Raw genomic sequence first — 16,731 nt, forward strand, 5'->3', positions numbered from 1 at the left:
TGGTCCTTGGAGAGAGGGTCTTGGGTTTGAGCGGTGCCCTCCTCACTTGCAAGCTGTGTGACCTTGGTAATGTACTGAACCCTACAGGCCTGAATCCTTCACGTATGAGGCATTGGAGGCGATGCCCCTGCCCTCATAGAGTCTCTTGTGAGGATCACATGAGATGAAGCTTGAAGGGTGCGCGGCCTGGTGCCTGGTTACTGCTCAGTAGATGTGACGACCAGCTTGTTGTTGTTGAGTTGCTCAGTCGTGTCTCTTGGCAACCCTGTGACTGTAGCCTGCCAGGCCCCTCTGTTTATGGGATTTCCCAGGCAAGAACTAGAGTAGGTTGCCATTTTCTTCTCCAGGGTATCTTCCCGACCCAGGTATCGAACCTGTGTTTTCTGCATTGGCAGGCAGATTCTTTACCATCTGAGCCACTAGAGAAGCCCTATGACAGCCAGCCCTATTGTTTTTTTCATGTTCCGGGTTCCAGGACCATCAGGGAAGACCACATGGGGAGTAAGGGCACGGTCTGTCCTCTTGCCAGCCTGTGTAGTAACCTTGTGGTGTAAAGAGGGAAGGTGAGGTGACGGTCCAGGGAGGGGGTGGCCTTTCCTCTGGACGGCTTACATCTGCTCACATGCTGCTGCGTCAGAGGACTATCTTGTTAAGCATGTGAGAGGCCTGGGCTCCTCCTGCCTTGGCGGGCACCTGTTCTGTTCCCATTGGTAAAAACCGTCTGCCAGAACCCAGGGTCACGGCTGTTTCCCTGAGCATGAGTGGGAGGGAGAGGAACCCGCAAGCCGTAGCCTTGTAGGAGCTCTTGAAGTGGCTGGGCTGCTCCCCTTCCTTGCCTCCCATCCCTGTCCTTCCCTGATCCCTGGGAGGCTTTTCAGAACCTTCCAGCCAGGCCCAGTTCCAGAAGAGTCAGGGGCAAGTTGGGCATCTGTCTTATCGGTAAGAGCCATTGCCAGGAAGAAGTTGTAACCCACCGTAAAGAAATTCTCCCGTGAAGGCGACTGATGCCCAGAGAAGGCAGTGCAGACTGGGCACAGGCCTACGGTGTTCTGATGCTGCGGGGATCGGAGTGCAGGTCTCCTGGCTCCCGTCCGAGGGATTTTTCCTGCCACCACGCTCATTCTTTTACCATATTTGCTGCTCCTCGTGGTGGGTCAGAAATAGCCCAGACCCGGGGAGCCTACACTCCCGCAGGAGCCCAGCCCCGCCGTGGTCCTTAACTGCGGGAAAAGCTTTTCTGGAAGGAAAGCCAAGGGAGGCTTGGGATTCCAGGCTGCAACCTGCTCCATCACTGCTCCTTGCATCATGCTGGCGAGGCTGCCCCCTCGGAGCCAGTACCTCCCCTGCCCAGCAGGCTGACTCCGCGTGTGCATACGGCCGCCCCGCTGCCAGGAGAGCCCGGGGCCGCCAGTGGTTCCCAGCCGCTTATGAGCCTGGGCTGCTGCCAGAGGTGGCAGCTGCTGCAGCGCAGCCACTACCGGCTGGGGCTGCGCCCACTTGGGCAGAACAGGACTTGCGGGTGCGCACTCTTCCGCAGCTGAAATCAGAGTGCAGCTCGGCTGGCCCTCCGTCACTGCTGTTCCTACGCCCTGCTCACCACAGGTCCTGCGGTGCTGTAGCATCTACCATCGCGGAGGGCAATCGCACGTTTCACCTGAACCGGAGCAGCTCGAATCTGTGTTGCTCAGGGATCAACTTAATCCTCATATAATCCTAATGCTTTAACATCAGACGCTCCTCCACTGCTTAAACCCGTGTGCTGTTTGGTTTCCACGTACCACCTCATCCATCCCTCAACAGCCCCAGTGGTAGGTGGTGGCGGTGGTCTTGTATTACAGGTGAAGGAACCGAGGCTCAGAGAAGTCAGCGAACTTATCTGAGGTCACACAGCCCATAAGCAACACAGATGGAATTTGAACCCAAGGTGTTCAGATGTGCAGGGCCTGCGCTGTTGCCCACTTATTTCTCACAATAAGTGAGCTTCATTCCTGCCTTCGCAGCCTGGGCTGTGGCAAGAACACCTTATGGGACCCCGGAGCCTGATCCCATAAGCAGCAGTCTCGCAAACAGATGTCTTTCTCGTGACTGGAAGTGATGTCCGTCGTGACGGGTGGGTTTGCAGATCAAACTTGAGCTCTCTGCGTTGCGATTGTGTCTGTCAGAGTCATCGCTGATTGTTCCTAAGGTCCATTCACTCATCTTAGCACAGCCCTGGGGTGGCCTGGCGGCGTTGCCCATGCTGGCGTTTCCCCGTGGGGCCTGGACGTGGGTGTGCAGACTCACTCGTCGTGTGCTTCCTGGCCTGCCTGTCTTCCGACTGTCTGATGGGCAGCCTGCTGGCACGCGTCCCAGGGAGGTAGCAATGTGGTGCCTTCCTGTCCTCTCCTCTCCTCTCACCCCCACGAGACCCTCAGTGTCCTAACCCCCTGCCTCATCTTCGTCAGCTCTGCCTCTGCCCCTGATTTCCTTCCCTGTGATGGCGGCAGGGAAGGGGGGGAGGGGTGGATTCAGACTTCCCCTGAAGAATTCTCTGGTATCCTCAACATCACCCCTACTCCCCAACCACTAAGACGAGGTCACCTTGTTCCCCACTCTGCATTGACAGGGACCCCACCACATCTTAGAGGAACCTCCAAAAATTCAAAAGTTTTGATCTCAGTTGGATTCTTATTCTTTCTTTCTTTTTTTTTGAGCCACACCGCATGTGTTGTGGGATCTTAGTTCCTTGGCCAGGGATTGAGCCCACACCCTGGACGTGAAAGAGCAGTCTTAACTACTGGACCATCAGGGAACTCCCTGGGCTCTTATTCTTAATTCTTCCATCCTTTCTTCGAAGAGGTTGTTCAAAAATGCTGATGTGATCCAGGCTCTGCCCTGCTCGAGACCCTCGAGGCTCCCTGGGGCCTTGGCACCCTCAAGGAGGGCCGCTTGTGGTCTGTGTCTGACTCGGTCTCGAGTTTTGTCCCAGCAGAGTCCCCGGCCTCTCCGACACCTCCAGACCTGGATGCCTGCTCCTCCCAAGCGTCCTCTTGGCTCGACCTCTCCACTCTCACTCCCTCCTGAGCCCCAGTCAGGCCTCTGCTTGGACACCACCTCCTTTGGGAATCCTGACCCTCCCTGCTGTCCCCTTGGTCTGCCTCGGGAGCCCTTCATTGGGGGTGGCCATGGCAACCATGCACATCCCGGCACGGCACCTTGAAATCCAGGAATAGAAACACTCCGCTTCTTTCCTTTGGGTTCTTGCTGAAGCAAAGGCAGGAGTTTCATTTGCCAGGATCTATTTCAGCAAGCAAAATTCAGAAGAGACTTCTAAAGCGTTTTCATCATTTAAATGGTCCGGTTGTTGGTGCCATTCTTTCTCAATTACTCACAATGAAGCAGATTAAACGTCCAAATGTAGGAGCGATTTGCTTGTGTGGAAGGGCCCCAGGTCTCAGAGGCCACCTGGATCTGTGGGGCAGAGTGCAGCACGAGCCAGCCGTCTCTTTGACCGCCGCCGGCGTGAGCAGGTTCACGCACACGCACAGGAGGAATACTGCTTTATACAAACGTGCAGAGTTTTAAATCTGGTGACACAGTTATCTGTCACTTCTCGGTTTAAACATTTTGTCCTCAGTGAAGCCTCTCCTGTCCTGCAGGCAGTGGGGAGTCCCTGACCCCACACCGCACCGCCCGGGTCTCTGTGGGCCGGGCGTGGTGAGGGGGTGGCCCTGATCCAGCGCCTCTCCTTCCCTGAGGGACGGAAGCCGCTGCCCCTGGGGCAGGCTCCGCAGTCACCGCTGCATCCCGGGGCCCAGCCCAGAGTCAGCGTAGATTAAAAAGGACAGAACCAGAGAGACAAACAGCAGGACCACCAGAGGGGTTGCTCGATAAGAAAGCTTTGGTTTATCTGGCTCCTTCATTTAGCTCCTTCAGGTGCTACATGAGTGCGTGAGTCCATCGCTCTGTAGACACGGGTGTCAGAGCCTCTCAGGTTGGGGCGTTAGAATTGCCCAGATTTTTTGAACCTCATCAGCCCACTCGGTTTCTCAGAGCAGGTTCTTACAGATACTGTTAGTTGGTGATCACCTTGAAGGTTAATTTAGGATTTCAGGAATCTCTTTGGGAACCTAAGCTCAACTGCCCCCCTACTAATCACAAGCCAGAGGAGGGAGATGGGAAGTCAATCCGTCACCATCCACAGTTCCATTCCTAAAGGGAACCAGTAATTAAATGCTGTTAAGCAAAATTAATTTGCCTCCTGCCGGAAGGTTGATGATGAATGAAAGGCTCGCTAATCGGAGAGGGAGCTAGGCTACCCTCTGTGGTCATCAATATTTCATGGCTGTTGGTGGTGGCAGGAAGTTAGCTGTTCCTGGCTCCCTGACCTTGAGCACTCTTGGAGGTAGGACAAAGCTGGGGAGGTCGTTTTTAAAGGGCTTTGTTACAAGACACAGTGAAAACCTAAGTGAAATTTGCAACACACACCCATGGGTTAATTGGGTTTACACCCTCAGTTAGCTGGAGAGTCCCCTGAGACCATTCCTAGTGGAGTTGCAGCTCTGTAGCCGCAGTGGCAGAGCTGAAATGTTTAATGACGGCTTTGCGGGTTGGAAGAGTCGGGATTTATAGTGTCCGCTAATTTCTGTGGTGTCACTATCCTCCCAGGAAGGCCGTTTAAAGCTTCTGAACCCAGGATGGGAAGAAGCGCTGGTTTGCTGGAGCTGGGGGCACGAGCCTGCTGCCCCCACGACTCCCAGATCCTTCCTGGAGATGGGGGGAGACCCTGCCAGGCTTCATGTCCAGAACCACAGAGGTGCCCCCAGGTGGCGCCCCCATCTGCGTTAGCCTCGGCCTCTGGACCGCGAGTGTGCTTGCTGGTGACAAGCTTTAAAAATGAGAAAAGCAGCAGCCTCTCATGGTGTTGTCTTCTTCTCCCCAGCTGCTATTAACTTAGCGAAGCTGAAACTTTTCAGACATTACTACGTCTTGGTGAGTAAAAAATACCTAAGTCTGTGAATAAGGTCAATTTAAGAAATAGAGCTAATGAACTAGCTCCCGGGAGTATCTGAGTTACTTACTACTAGGTTTTAGTTTTACATCTGGCTTTACCTACTCAGAAAAGTAACACACGCTTGATAAGTTTTTAAATGCAAAATGATAGGAACACAGTGAAAGCCATTTATGACCCTGAACCTTCTATTCCTTCCCTTTTCTTACTCCTCCCCCAGGTATTACGGTTAACAGTTCAGTCATTATTTCTCTACATTCTTTTCTAGGCAAACGCCATGTATAGGCAAACGCCATGCATAGCTGTTCCTTTAACTTTTTTTAAAAAATGGCTTACAAAATTGGGATCATGTCTAAAAACATGACTGAAGTCCATATAAGCGTACCACCAAAAGGAGAACTTGCTATAAAATATTAGGATCATAATTTCCTGGAATGTATAAGCTATGGATCTCCTAGAATTTAGCTTCCTTATTCCCAGACGAAAGCTTCAGAGTAGTTTTCATCTGTGGTTTTGGCACTGACTGTCACTCTGCACAGTCCCTTCCCCGTAAGCCTGTCTGTCTGCCCTGGGCACAGCCCAGCGAGCTGTCCACTCCAGGGGCTCCTCATGTTGAATTCTTGTCATGGCCTTCTTTCTAGGGCACTTAGGATGACTGGTCCTTCCTCTTGACTGTAGACCTCAAACATTCACAGGATCTCCTGAAGAGACTAAAAGCCAGTGTTTTCCCCATATGGTTTTATTTTGCTGTTATTGCTGGAAAACATTTCTCAAAGCCTGGGACTAAAAAACTGTTAGCCTTTCGGGCTGGAAATCAGTGGGTTATGTATGAGAATTTTATTTTCTTGGGCTCCAAAATCACTGTGGGCAGTGACTACAACCATGAAATTAAAAGACACTTACTCCTTGAAAGGAAATCTGACACACCCAGATAGCTTATTAAAAAGCAGAGACATCATTTTGTCGACTAAGGTCCATGTAGTCAAAGCTGTGGTTTTTCCAGTAGTCATGTAAGGATGTGAGAGTTGGGACCATAAAGAAGGCTGAGCGCTGAAGAATTGATGCTTTTGAATTGTGGTGCTTGAGAAGACTCTTGAGAGAGTCACTTGGGCTGCAAGGAGATCCAACCAGTCAATCCTATAGGAAATCAACCCTGAATATTCATTGGAAGGAAGGATGCTGAAGCTCCAATACTTTGGCCACCTGATGCGAAGAGCTGACTCATTGGAAAAGACCCTGATGCTGGGAAAGATTGAGGGCAAAAGGAGAAGGGGCCACAGAGGATGAAATGGTTGGATGGCATCACCAACTCAATGAACATAAGTTTGAGCAAACTCTGGGAGATAGTGAAGGGAAGCTTGGCATGCTGCAGTCCATGGGGTCACAAAGAGTTGGACATGACTTAGCAATTCAACACCACCACCACCACCAAAAATGTATGAGAATTAGGTGAGAAGGAGGTTACTCAGGAGTTAAGAGCAAAATATCCTTTCCATGGGAGTGACTGTTATCAATATCTTAGTCACCTAGAGAAAAAGAGGACATCCTCTCAAGTAGTGGAGAGTTTCTCTCTCTGCTGATTTATTAATCAGCACTGCTGCTGCTGCTAAGTCACTTCAGTCGTGTCCGACTCTGTGCAACCCCATAGACGGCAGCCCACCAGGCTTCCCCGTCCCTGGGATTCTCCAGGCAAGAACACTGGAGCGGGTTGCCATTTCCTTCTCCAGTGCATGAAAGTGAAAAGTGAAAGGGAAGCCACTCAGTCGTGTCTGACTCTTCGCGACCCCATGGACTGCAGCCTACCAGGCTCCTCCGTCCATGGGATTTTCCAGGCAAGAGCACTGGAGAGGGGTGCCATCGCCTTCTCCGATTAATTAGCACTGTAAGTGTCAAATAATTTTCTTCAGGTAACTGCTTTCCCCTGAGCAGACTGTTGGAAGAAAGCAGTGCTATGATTTCTGCACTGATTTTATTCTTGTCTCTCTGTTCCTCATTAGATCGTATGTTACATATACTTCACCAGGATTATTGCATTTCTTCTCAAACTCGCTGTTCCGTTCCAGTGGAAGTGGCTCTACCAGGTATGCGGCTCAGGGGACAGTGCCAGGGAACTTGTGTCTGAGCAGGAAGTCTCAGGGTAACTTGAGATGGTTCCAGATTTATTTGGCAGTGGTCACTAAGACCGTCTGTCTCTTCTGGTCTACAGTTAAGATGTGTTTGTCCAGGAAAGCTGCTGGATTACATGAGAAATCTGGAATTGGTTTAGTTTTCAATTTTAAAAGCCCTTGAAGAGAAAAAAAAAAACCCAGGTAGAGGAAACCTTGCCCAGTATAATTCAAACCTCAATGAAATGGGGCCCTATCCTTCAGTTATAGGGCTTAGAATAGCTTAGAATCCAGACCTCCCTTCTTCTTGCCCATTGTTATTATTTCAATAATAAAGTTATCTTTGTAGTATTCTAGAGCTAGTTTAACTACTGGATAGTCACCAAATGATTTAGAGACTAGTTTTTGGAAGCTCTCACTTGGTGCTTTGGACATTATAGGGAAATGTATGTGTATAATGAGCTCTTCAAAGATGCCAGTGAAGACTTAAAGCAAGGACTCTCAAATGCCCTCTCTGGGAAGAAGTGAAAGTCACTCAGTCATGTCCGACTCTTTGTGACCCCATGAACTATACAGTCAGTGGAATTCTGTAGGACAGAATACTGGAGTGGATAGCTTTTCCCTTCTCCAAGAGATCTTCCCAGTCCAGGGATTGAACCTTCAGGGATTGAATCTCCCACGTGGCAGGTGGATTCTTTACCAGCTGAGCCACAAGGGAAGCCCTCTCTAGGCAGAAGGCTTCAGCAAGTCCCCTAAGGAACATGGTCCCCAACGGTCAGCTTTGGCCGTTTGAGTGTCAGTTTGGTCAGTTTGAGTGACTGATCAGTGAGCGGTGGGTTACTGGGGGGGCAGGGGGGACAGTTTGTTTGGTTCCACTTTTTTCTGAAGAACAGTATTCTAATCCCTTTACTTGGTGGTGGTTTTAAAATTCGCAGCTCCTGGATGAAATGGCCACGCTGGTGTTCTTTGTTCTCACGGGGTATAAGTTCCGTCCAGCTTCAGACAACCCCTACCTACAACTTTCTCAGGAAGAAGATGACTTGGAAATGGAATCTGTGTAAGAATCTCCTTTCTTCCCTCCCCTGCCTCGCCCCTGCCTCACTGAGCAGCGTGGTGTGAACGGGAGCAGCTGCTCTCTGCAGATTATTGCCCCAGAGCTGGTCCCTCTGCATTTAGGTGCAAGAGATGGACACTCAGGCCCCAGGCTTGTGTATTCCGTTTGAGGTCCAGTATCTGCCAAGCATCCCTTAGTCTTTTCAGGGGAAGTAGAACTTGCCATCCTCTGAGGCATCCTTGGAGCCTACTGCCAGCAACTTAGCAGCAAGATCTTGGGGATATCCTTGGCCTGTTCAGAACTACTGGGGATGGGTAGCCCCACTTCCCATTGGGCCTGCCGGTGGAAGCTCAGGTCTGACAGTGTAATCACCCAAGCCATCTGTAGGTCTGCTAATGATCCTCGCACGGCCTTCATCGTCAGATAACTTGATGGCTTTTCACAGCTAGCGCAGTGACTTGACCTATATCTGAGCTGTAAAAAGAGCTTTTCTGAGTCACAGGCTAAGTGACTCTAGGGTCCTGTTTTCCGGGAAGGGGCAGTCATTTTCTAGAGAAGTGAATAGTGATTGAGAATATTTGCTTGTAAACTGATGAACTCTGATGGGCTAGGTCAGCCGTTGTGTTTGATGACGCGCCTGTGGCTGAGTTCCTCCCTCCCTGTCCACTCTTTGAAGTGTGTGGCCTCCAGCACAGGCAGCTTTTCTCTCTTCCCAGTTCAGAGGCTGAGCCTTGACCCACGGCAGGCTCCGCTGGGCTGGCGGGCAGGTCGGGCAGCGTGGGATGCATTCAGCTCCTCTGTGGAAATAGTAATTGGAAGCAGAGCCTACTTCTGGGCCCCAAACACCAGCTTCCTGTTGTGCAGAGGAAGAAACCCCTGTGGAGGAGAGCGCAGGGGAACCGCCAGATATGCCTTTTCTAGAAGTAACAGAATCCGAGCCAGGACCGCTGGTTGAAAAGGCACAGATGAGAGTCCATCTGGAGTTGAGCATGCGTGTGTGCTAAGTCGCTCAGTCATGTCTGACTCTTTGCAACCCTGTGGACTGCAGTCCGCCAGGCTCCTCTGTCCATGGGGTTCTCCAGATAAGAATAATGCAGTGGGTTGCCATGCCTTCCTCCAGGGAATCTTTCTGACCCAGGGATCGCACCGGCGTCTCTTATGTCTCTTGCATTGGCAGGTGGGTTCTATACCACTAGCACCACCTGGGAAGCCCAGAGTTAAGTATACATTTATTTTTTGCTGTAACTTGTTTGGGACCACATTTTACAAAACGCCTCTTCCTGTTAGGTTGCTTTTCAGAAACTCCCCTGCCCTCCTCCCTCCACCTGCATCTTGCTGTTGCTCCTCATCTTTCAATACAAGCTTCAGAGCATCCCCCTGTCCCCTACCGCACCCTGGTAGAGATGGTTCCTCATCCTGGGCTGTCATCAGGCCTGCGTCCTGGCACTTCCATCCTGTATGTCTGGGGTGGCTCTGCGTGTCCATCTGAAAGACTGTCTGTTCTGCTGGACACTGGGCCCCCTGAGAGCACCAGTTCCAGCTTCATCGCTCTCTGTCCTCACCCCAGGCCTGTCATGATAGAGGGAACGTGGTATTCTCATTTGGGCCACTATGTGGTGAGGAGTATTTCCTTAGGGAAAGCAAGGGAGCAAAGGCTGTCCCAAGCCTGCTCTCTGAGCCATCCCTGGGTCGTGATGCCTGGTGCCCTGCCCTCGGCGTCCGCATGTGTTGAGCTCCTCCGCCTCCTTAACATGGTGCGGCAGCCACAGAACCAACACTTTACACTCACCAGCAGCCTCAGCAGGAATCCTTCAGTTCCCACAGGAACCACCCCCCAGTCGTGGCTTTACCAGAAGTACAGATAACCCAAGAAAAAAGCCCAGCCCTGGGGGAGGACTGCATAACCCTGAGGCTTGGTCATGGCAGCAACATGACAACAGAAAAGAAGGGAGGAAAACTTTTCTTTTCTCACTCCACGTGCAGTCGTTTGTCTACTGTATAGATCCAGCTGGACAGACACTAGATGTGCCTTGTGTAGAGCCACTGAGTTGCCATTTGTAGGTAACAGGATCTGGGAGTTGGTGGGGGCATGGGAAGGGTCCTTGGAGAGAGAATGCTGGGTTGGCTGTGAATTTTACTTCACTAATTAGGAAATTCCTCTTGGTCCACGATGGGGGACAGAGGTGCCTCATGTTTCTTAGAGTGCTTCAGAGATGCTGGGCCGGGGTGTTTGTTTTTAAGGCTCTTTCGTAGAACGTTTTTAGCTTCATAACATTGAACAGAATTGAACAGAGGATGCAGATATTCCCTCCGTGTGCCCCCCGCCCCACACGTGCGTAGCTTCCTCCATCGGCAGCATCCCCTCCACAGGGCCCTTTCCTTACAACTGATGAACCTGCGGTGACTCACCATCGTAACCCCAGCCCGTAGTTTACAGCAGGGCTCGCTCTTGATGTTGCGCGCTCTGCGGGTTTGGACAGATGTGTACCCGCCGTTATAGAGGCGTACAGCGTCGCTGCAGCGCCCTGAGGTCCCCCGGGCTCCGCCGACCAGGGGAGCTCGTGTCTGCTTGGTGTTCCCTGTGGTGGAGCTGCGCGGTTGCGTCGTGAACACGGAGAGCCTCAGGCTCTGTCTGGCTCCCACTTTGTGAGGCAGGAGGCTGTCCTCTCCTGGACCCTACCTCCTCAAGGGATGTCGTGATTCACTCCTAGTCTCTGTAACGGTCAAAGAGTCTTTGGGCCCAGAAGGTTCCTCCAAACCCGTGGTTCTGTCCCGGGTCTCAGAAGTGAGCCACTGTGGCTGTTTAGTATAAAGTATCTACAGCTGATTGGCTTTTTCTTCCCCAGAATGTTAATTATGACACAGATAATAGTGTCATAATTGTGACTCGTTTTATATATATATATATATATAAAACATAGAACTTTGTGACAGGAAGAGAGAGAGATTAACGTTGGTTGTGCTAACAGCTGACATGCCGTGACTCAGCACAGCGGAGCACCTGGCTGCCCGTCATGACAGTTCTAGGAAGTCGGGATCATGTTTATCCTGCAGCACAAGGTGGGGTCACGTGACCAGGCACGCTCACACAGCTCAGCTCGCATCGAGCAGGCCAGGATTTGAACCCGGGTCTGTCCGACTTCAGAGCCAACACCCTGCACCCCTGGTTGCCGCTGGGCTGCAGTGCGGGCAGCCTTTCACTCAAAGACTGAGGTTTCCCTCGTTGTTGTTTTTTCCCTCACTCAGAGTGACGACGTCAGGGGTGATGGAGAATATGAAGAAAGTCAAGAAGGTGACCAACGGCTCGGTGGAGCCGCAGGCCGACTGGGAAGGCAGCGCGTGACAGAGCGGCTCGGAGGGGCGCTGGCAGAGACTTCTAATTTATTCGCAGTCCGGTTGGTCAGTGGGAGCGTCGGCCCCTCGCGACGGCGACACCGCACAGCTGGCGGCTGGAGCCAAGCGCCGCGGAGACCCAACTTCTCACTCTTCTCTGGATGCCGGGTGCGCGCTGGTGACAGGCAGCTCGCATTCTCCTTCAGGTGGGAGTGGCGGGGAGGGAGTGTAAGAGGAGGCAGGGGAAAGGAAGCCTTTGTTTTTAATTTCTATTTCCGCTTTTTAATTGGGGAGCTCTTCAGGGAGACGCAGTTGGGACCCAGTGTATAGCGGGGAGTGCTGGCAGATGGGGGACCGCGCCGGCCCGGGAAGGGGCATCAGGAGGCGAGCTGCTGTCGAGAGGGGGCTCAGGGACTCACGGAGAAGGCCGGGGCGGGGGCAGGGGGACAAGTGTCACTGCATCTTCAGGGAGGAAACAGATGAGGTTATTTTACTAGGAAAGTCGAGACTCAGTGTAGCATGAGGAGCCTGCCCCGGGGTTCCCGGCCCCGAGTGTCGCCCCAGACCTTCGTCCCGAATTCTGAAAGTGACCAGGGGCAGCGGTTGTCTGAGGGCCACGGTGTCACCGTCCATCGGGGCTCTCCTGGTGGCAAACGGTTTGCTGCCTGATAGATGGACAGAACTGTGTTCTTAAGCTCGAAAAGCTGCCCCTTCTGGGATTTCCCTGGCTTCCCCAGCAGCCCAGGGCAGCGCCGTCTCTGGCGGCCCTGGCCCTCCTCTCACAGCTGCCCCTGTTCTGTGTGCTCAGAAGCGGGGGAACGGGAAGGACTTTCCTTCAGGAGCAGCCTGGGGCAGGAGGGGTCCTGTTAAAGCAAACCTTTAGTCTAAGCAAGCTTTCTCTGTGAGCCGGGCAGGACTTATGAACGGAGGAGTGGCGCGGACCTCGTCCCTGTGTTCCATTGTGACTGAGTGGTTTTACTCTTGGGGTCTGGGGGTGGGGAGCCCCTTTCAGGAATCTCAGTGAGGTTCTCTTCCAAACTTGCAGAGCATGGGGCTGAGCACGGGTGGGAACGGCACTGCCGCTCCACTCGGAGCCGAGGCCTTTGAATAACGGGGCAAGCCCAGAAGGTCCGCCGTGACCCGGGGCGTAGCAGGGCTTGCCGGGCACCTCCTGCCAAGGCTTTGGCTGCTGGGGCCCGAGACGGGGACTGAGACACCATGTCAGGAATGTGAGGTGCTGGCCATGCAGGTGGCTCCCAGCACCCGCGTGTGTGTCAGAAGCCTGAGCCCTCCCTCGCCTCCTGAGTGCCAGACGGTGACGGCGGCTGGGGGTGCTTCTCAGACCGCTGGCCTGGAAGGGTCGATGAGAAGCCACAAGATTTAGGGATGCCGTTCATCGTCCCCGGCTTAGGAACCTGAAGAGTCTCTACTGAGAAAACAGTGGTTTTCCCTTCCCTGTGCCCGTCTCCTCCCAGCTGACTGTGAGGACGCACGTCTCCCTTGTGCACTCTTTGAGATCCCCCTGCACTCTCCCGGCACGACCTCCACGGGGCTCGGTCCCGGCCCAGCATGGAGAGGAACGAGCCCCTGGCCTGACCCTGCCCTTCGCCTTTCCACAGATATTTTCGGGGAGGTTTGTGTGTTCTCCTGTCTTCAGGAGCCAGGAAATATGCCCTGAGTATTATCTAAGGCACTTTTCTTTTTGAGTTAACTCAGAGCCGTGTGACAGGAGAAGGAAGCGGCCCGGAGAACGGGGACATTTTTCCAGACTCCTGTCTGCCTGTGTGTAGATGCCATCCCCGCGGCTCAGGAATGTGTGCCCTGCCGTGGCCCATACCCCCTCCGGTGCTCCCCTCCGAAGGACACGTTTGCTGTTTGTCCTGCGAGCTGCTGTCCTTGACGAGGCCATAGACTTCTTGGCAGGAACCAGAGGTTTGAGGGACACCCCCTCGTCTCCCCAGCCCCAACCCCTGCCACCCCGAGGGTCTCCATGGAGGTGTCTTCAGTTCCTGGCCTGGAAACAGGGACGACAGTACACGCAGATGAGGGCATGCAGATGAGGGCGCGGGTGTGGGCAGGCCCTGGCCCCCGCAGTCACAGGAGGGCGGGAGCCCCCAGGCTGGACCATCTTCAAACCCCCGTGTCCCCTGCTCTGGGCACCTCTAGGCTCACGGAAGGGACGGTACGGGTGAGAGAAGATAGTGGATCCGAAGTGAAAGTCAGGCCGCAGCCTTCCTAACAAATGGGTAAATGGGTCATCTGCCCACCTCCTGTGTTGTAACTGGCAAGAAGGTTTGAAGTCAGGCCGATGAGGAAGGAAAATCAAGGCCCCAGTCTGAGACCAGGCGGTGGTAGTGCGAGCGTTTTCAAAATTATTTAAGCTCCTCGTCCTGTTCCATAAACACGTGGTTGTCCCTCTGTCGCTTGAATAGCTGTGAGCAGCGCTCAGCCCTCACCCTGGAGTGAGGATGGGGGTTGGGGTCCAGAGCCAGGTCTTCTGCCCAGCTGACAGCCGCTCGCTGCGGCCTGATGGTTAAAGCCTGCGCAGCCCGTGCTGGGCGCTGTTGGGGCGGTTAAACCCTCCCTCTCAGTGTTGGAGGATCGGGCAGAGAGGATTGTGCGCGTCAGGAGTGATCAGTGGTATTTATAGCTTCGCCTTCTGCCCCTGCTCCCCGAATCTGCCTGCGAGAAACACCCTTGCCTCCTCTGAGAAACCGGCTGTGGGCCGGAAGTGCCACTGGCTGCAAGATTCTAGGAGGTAACGGATCTGTTTTCCTTTAATAAAGTGTGTGTATTTTGATATAAAATTACTTCTTGGACAGTGAGAACAATCTCCGGTCTCCCCCTTTTTTATTGTTTGAAGTCGCTGATCTCGTAAGCCTGGCTCTTGGCAGCGGCCGAGGCGCCTCTAGCCCAGCTCCCCGTCCCTCGGGGCTGTAACACTTAGCAGCGGGGCGTCCGCTGAGCACCCCTGCGGGCTCGCGCTCTCGTGAGGAGACGCTCGTTCTAGTGGAAAAGACGGCTTCTCAGATCAGAGCCTGAGCCCAGTTTTTTTTCCAGAAACCACTCGAGAGTAAAATTTACACGGTTGTCTTTTTTTGCCCTTGGACATATCCAGCCAGTGAAGGCAGCACCCAGTCTCTTCGTAATGCCACTCTGTAGGGCCGTCAGGGCAAGGGGTCTGCTCCCTCGTTGTGGGTCCCCACGACCCACATACCTCTCCGCCTCCCCCCTAATCCTCTCCGCTCCCCCTCCCCTCCTCTTGGCCCAGGCCTGTCAGTCCCACGTGGGCTCAGCCTGGGAACACAGGCTGAAGCCCTTGGTGCATTGCATCATTTTCTGCCAGCAGCTGTGAGAAGGATGTATTTTCCAAGCTCAGGAGAATTTCATCCCGAGCACGTATGATCGCGTTCAACCGTGTGTGATGTTCTGCCCCCACATAGAAACGGATGTCTTGTTTTAGTCCTCACTGACCAAGGAGCCCTGTCACAGATGCTGGTTTTCACTGTGAGCGGCTCTGGCCGTCTCCCAGGGCCTGAGACAGTCTGCCCCACGCACCCCACAGAGCATTGGGGCCATTGGTGCTTCCTGCTGCCTGGCAGCTGAACTTCAGAGGAGCCGGGTCCTCGCCCACCTCTCCTCCTGCCCCACACTCCACGCCTCACCCTTGCTTCCCTGACCCACCCCAACCTTGAGCAGATTCAGAATCGGCTGAGTCCAGGGTGCTGTGGCCTGCGGCTTTTTCTTCTTCTTCTTAAGAATTCAGTAAATTGATGGTTTTCCCACGGAAGAAGTTAAATTAGATTTTGTCTTGATATCTCTTGGTATATCAGAAACAAACCACACCAGACTTTCTAGAAGATCTGCTCCTTTACTTCGCTTTTATCCCGGTGTTTTCGGGCAGGAGGTCTTAAGAGCTTCACCTGAGTTGATGCTAGTCCTTGTCACTTCCACCTGGAACGCAGTTATTGACTGGCAAGCAGGACACTCCAGCTTCCCCCGGGGCCTCTCCTCTCGCCTGGCAATGCACCCGCTCACTCTGCATGGTGTGTGCCTGACAGATAGTGTTTCTGGGACATGGACATGCACCTCCCCTGCGGGGCTGTGTGAAGAACGCAGCCAGGGGAGGGACAGGGAGATGCTGGAGCCAGGCTTCGCTCGTTGTCACACCAGGGACCTTTGGGCTTCTGGCTGTTTGGGAAGGGGGTCCCCCATGAAGTCAGTAAAGCTCAAGATCAGACAGAGAACTTAGCTCACTCCCAAGACAGCAAGCTTGTCTCAAGGCAGGGTCTGAGGTTTGGTGGTGGGCAGGCAGATCAGTCAGGGAGCCAGCCTGTCAGCGTTCTTAGCATTTAAAACACTCATTACAAAAGGATCCAAAAATCCTGTCCGCACAAGGGGGTTTCTTGACGCCTTAAGCAGCTTCTGCAGATTGTAAAATTGGATTTGCCTGGTCATGTGACCTCAAAAGAACTCAGACACATCCAATCCAGAAAATAAGTTTCATTTGGGGGAGAAAATGTCTGTAAATATTCTTTGCTTTCCAGGTTAGTTTGGGATGCAGAGGGAGTTGTCAGTATTTTTTTTTCTTTTTTAAATGCTGATGATCATTGAAGAGTATTTATGTAAACATATAACGGGTGGGGGTTCCGATCAGGGTGATGTAGAGGATGGATTCTGTTGCTGTGACGCAAACATGTAAAATAAAGATTCTATGGCGGAAATGTATGTTTGTGATCCGAGCAAGTCGCCAACTCCTGACTGCTGTCTCTCCACTTCCCTCCTCATTTTCCCTTCGTGACTTTCTGTTCATTAGATTAGTGAACGCCTCCCCCTCACTCCCGCTGGCAGTAGTGGCGCCTGCTGGAGAAGTTTCCGTGTCTTAGCGGATCCGTGCAGCTGCTGCCGAGACGCAGGCGCGGCTGCGGCTCCAGAGGCCAAGTCTTAGAACAGATGGAAGACCAGCTGTCATTGACGGGGGTCCTGCCGCCACGGGGCGGGGGTGCCTTCTGAGCCGGGTCCTGCGCACTGCTGCCCCTGGAGGGGCTCTGACGGCAGAGACCTGGGGCAAAGCCGACACCTCGACAGGCATAGGCCTGCCCCCTTTCGAGGCTGGCTATCCCACATCAGAATCCAAACAATCCAGACTGCCCTGGTGGTCCAGGGGTTAAGAATCTGCCTGCCAGTGGCAGGGGGACACAGGTTCCATCCGTAGTCTGGGAAGATTCCACGTGCCTCGGCCAACTAAG

General features: G+C 53.3%; 1 protein-coding gene across 1 annotated transcript in view; it reads left to right on the plus strand.

The window, feature by feature from the left end:
- The window catches only part of GPR107 (G protein-coupled receptor 107), a 56,722-nt gene extending 40,518 nt beyond the window's left edge, over positions 1-16,204 (plus strand). The window contains exons 15-18 of the mRNA XM_055541398.1: positions 4,922-4,971; positions 6,988-7,071; positions 8,031-8,152; positions 11,396-16,204. Of these exons, the coding sequence (XP_055397373.1) occupies positions 4,922-4,971; positions 6,988-7,071; positions 8,031-8,152; positions 11,396-11,492 (353 nt within the window). The 3' untranslated portion in view covers positions 11,493-16,204. The remainder of the gene's footprint in view (positions 1-4,921; positions 4,972-6,987; positions 7,072-8,030; positions 8,153-11,395) is intronic.
- Positions 16,205-16,731: the final 527 nt, after the last annotated feature.

This window comes from Bubalus kerabau, chromosome 11 (assembly GCF_029407905.1).
Source record: "Bubalus kerabau isolate K-KA32 ecotype Philippines breed swamp buffalo chromosome 11, PCC_UOA_SB_1v2, whole genome shotgun sequence".
NCBI lineage: Eukaryota > Metazoa > Chordata > Mammalia > Artiodactyla > Bovidae > Bubalus > Bubalus kerabau.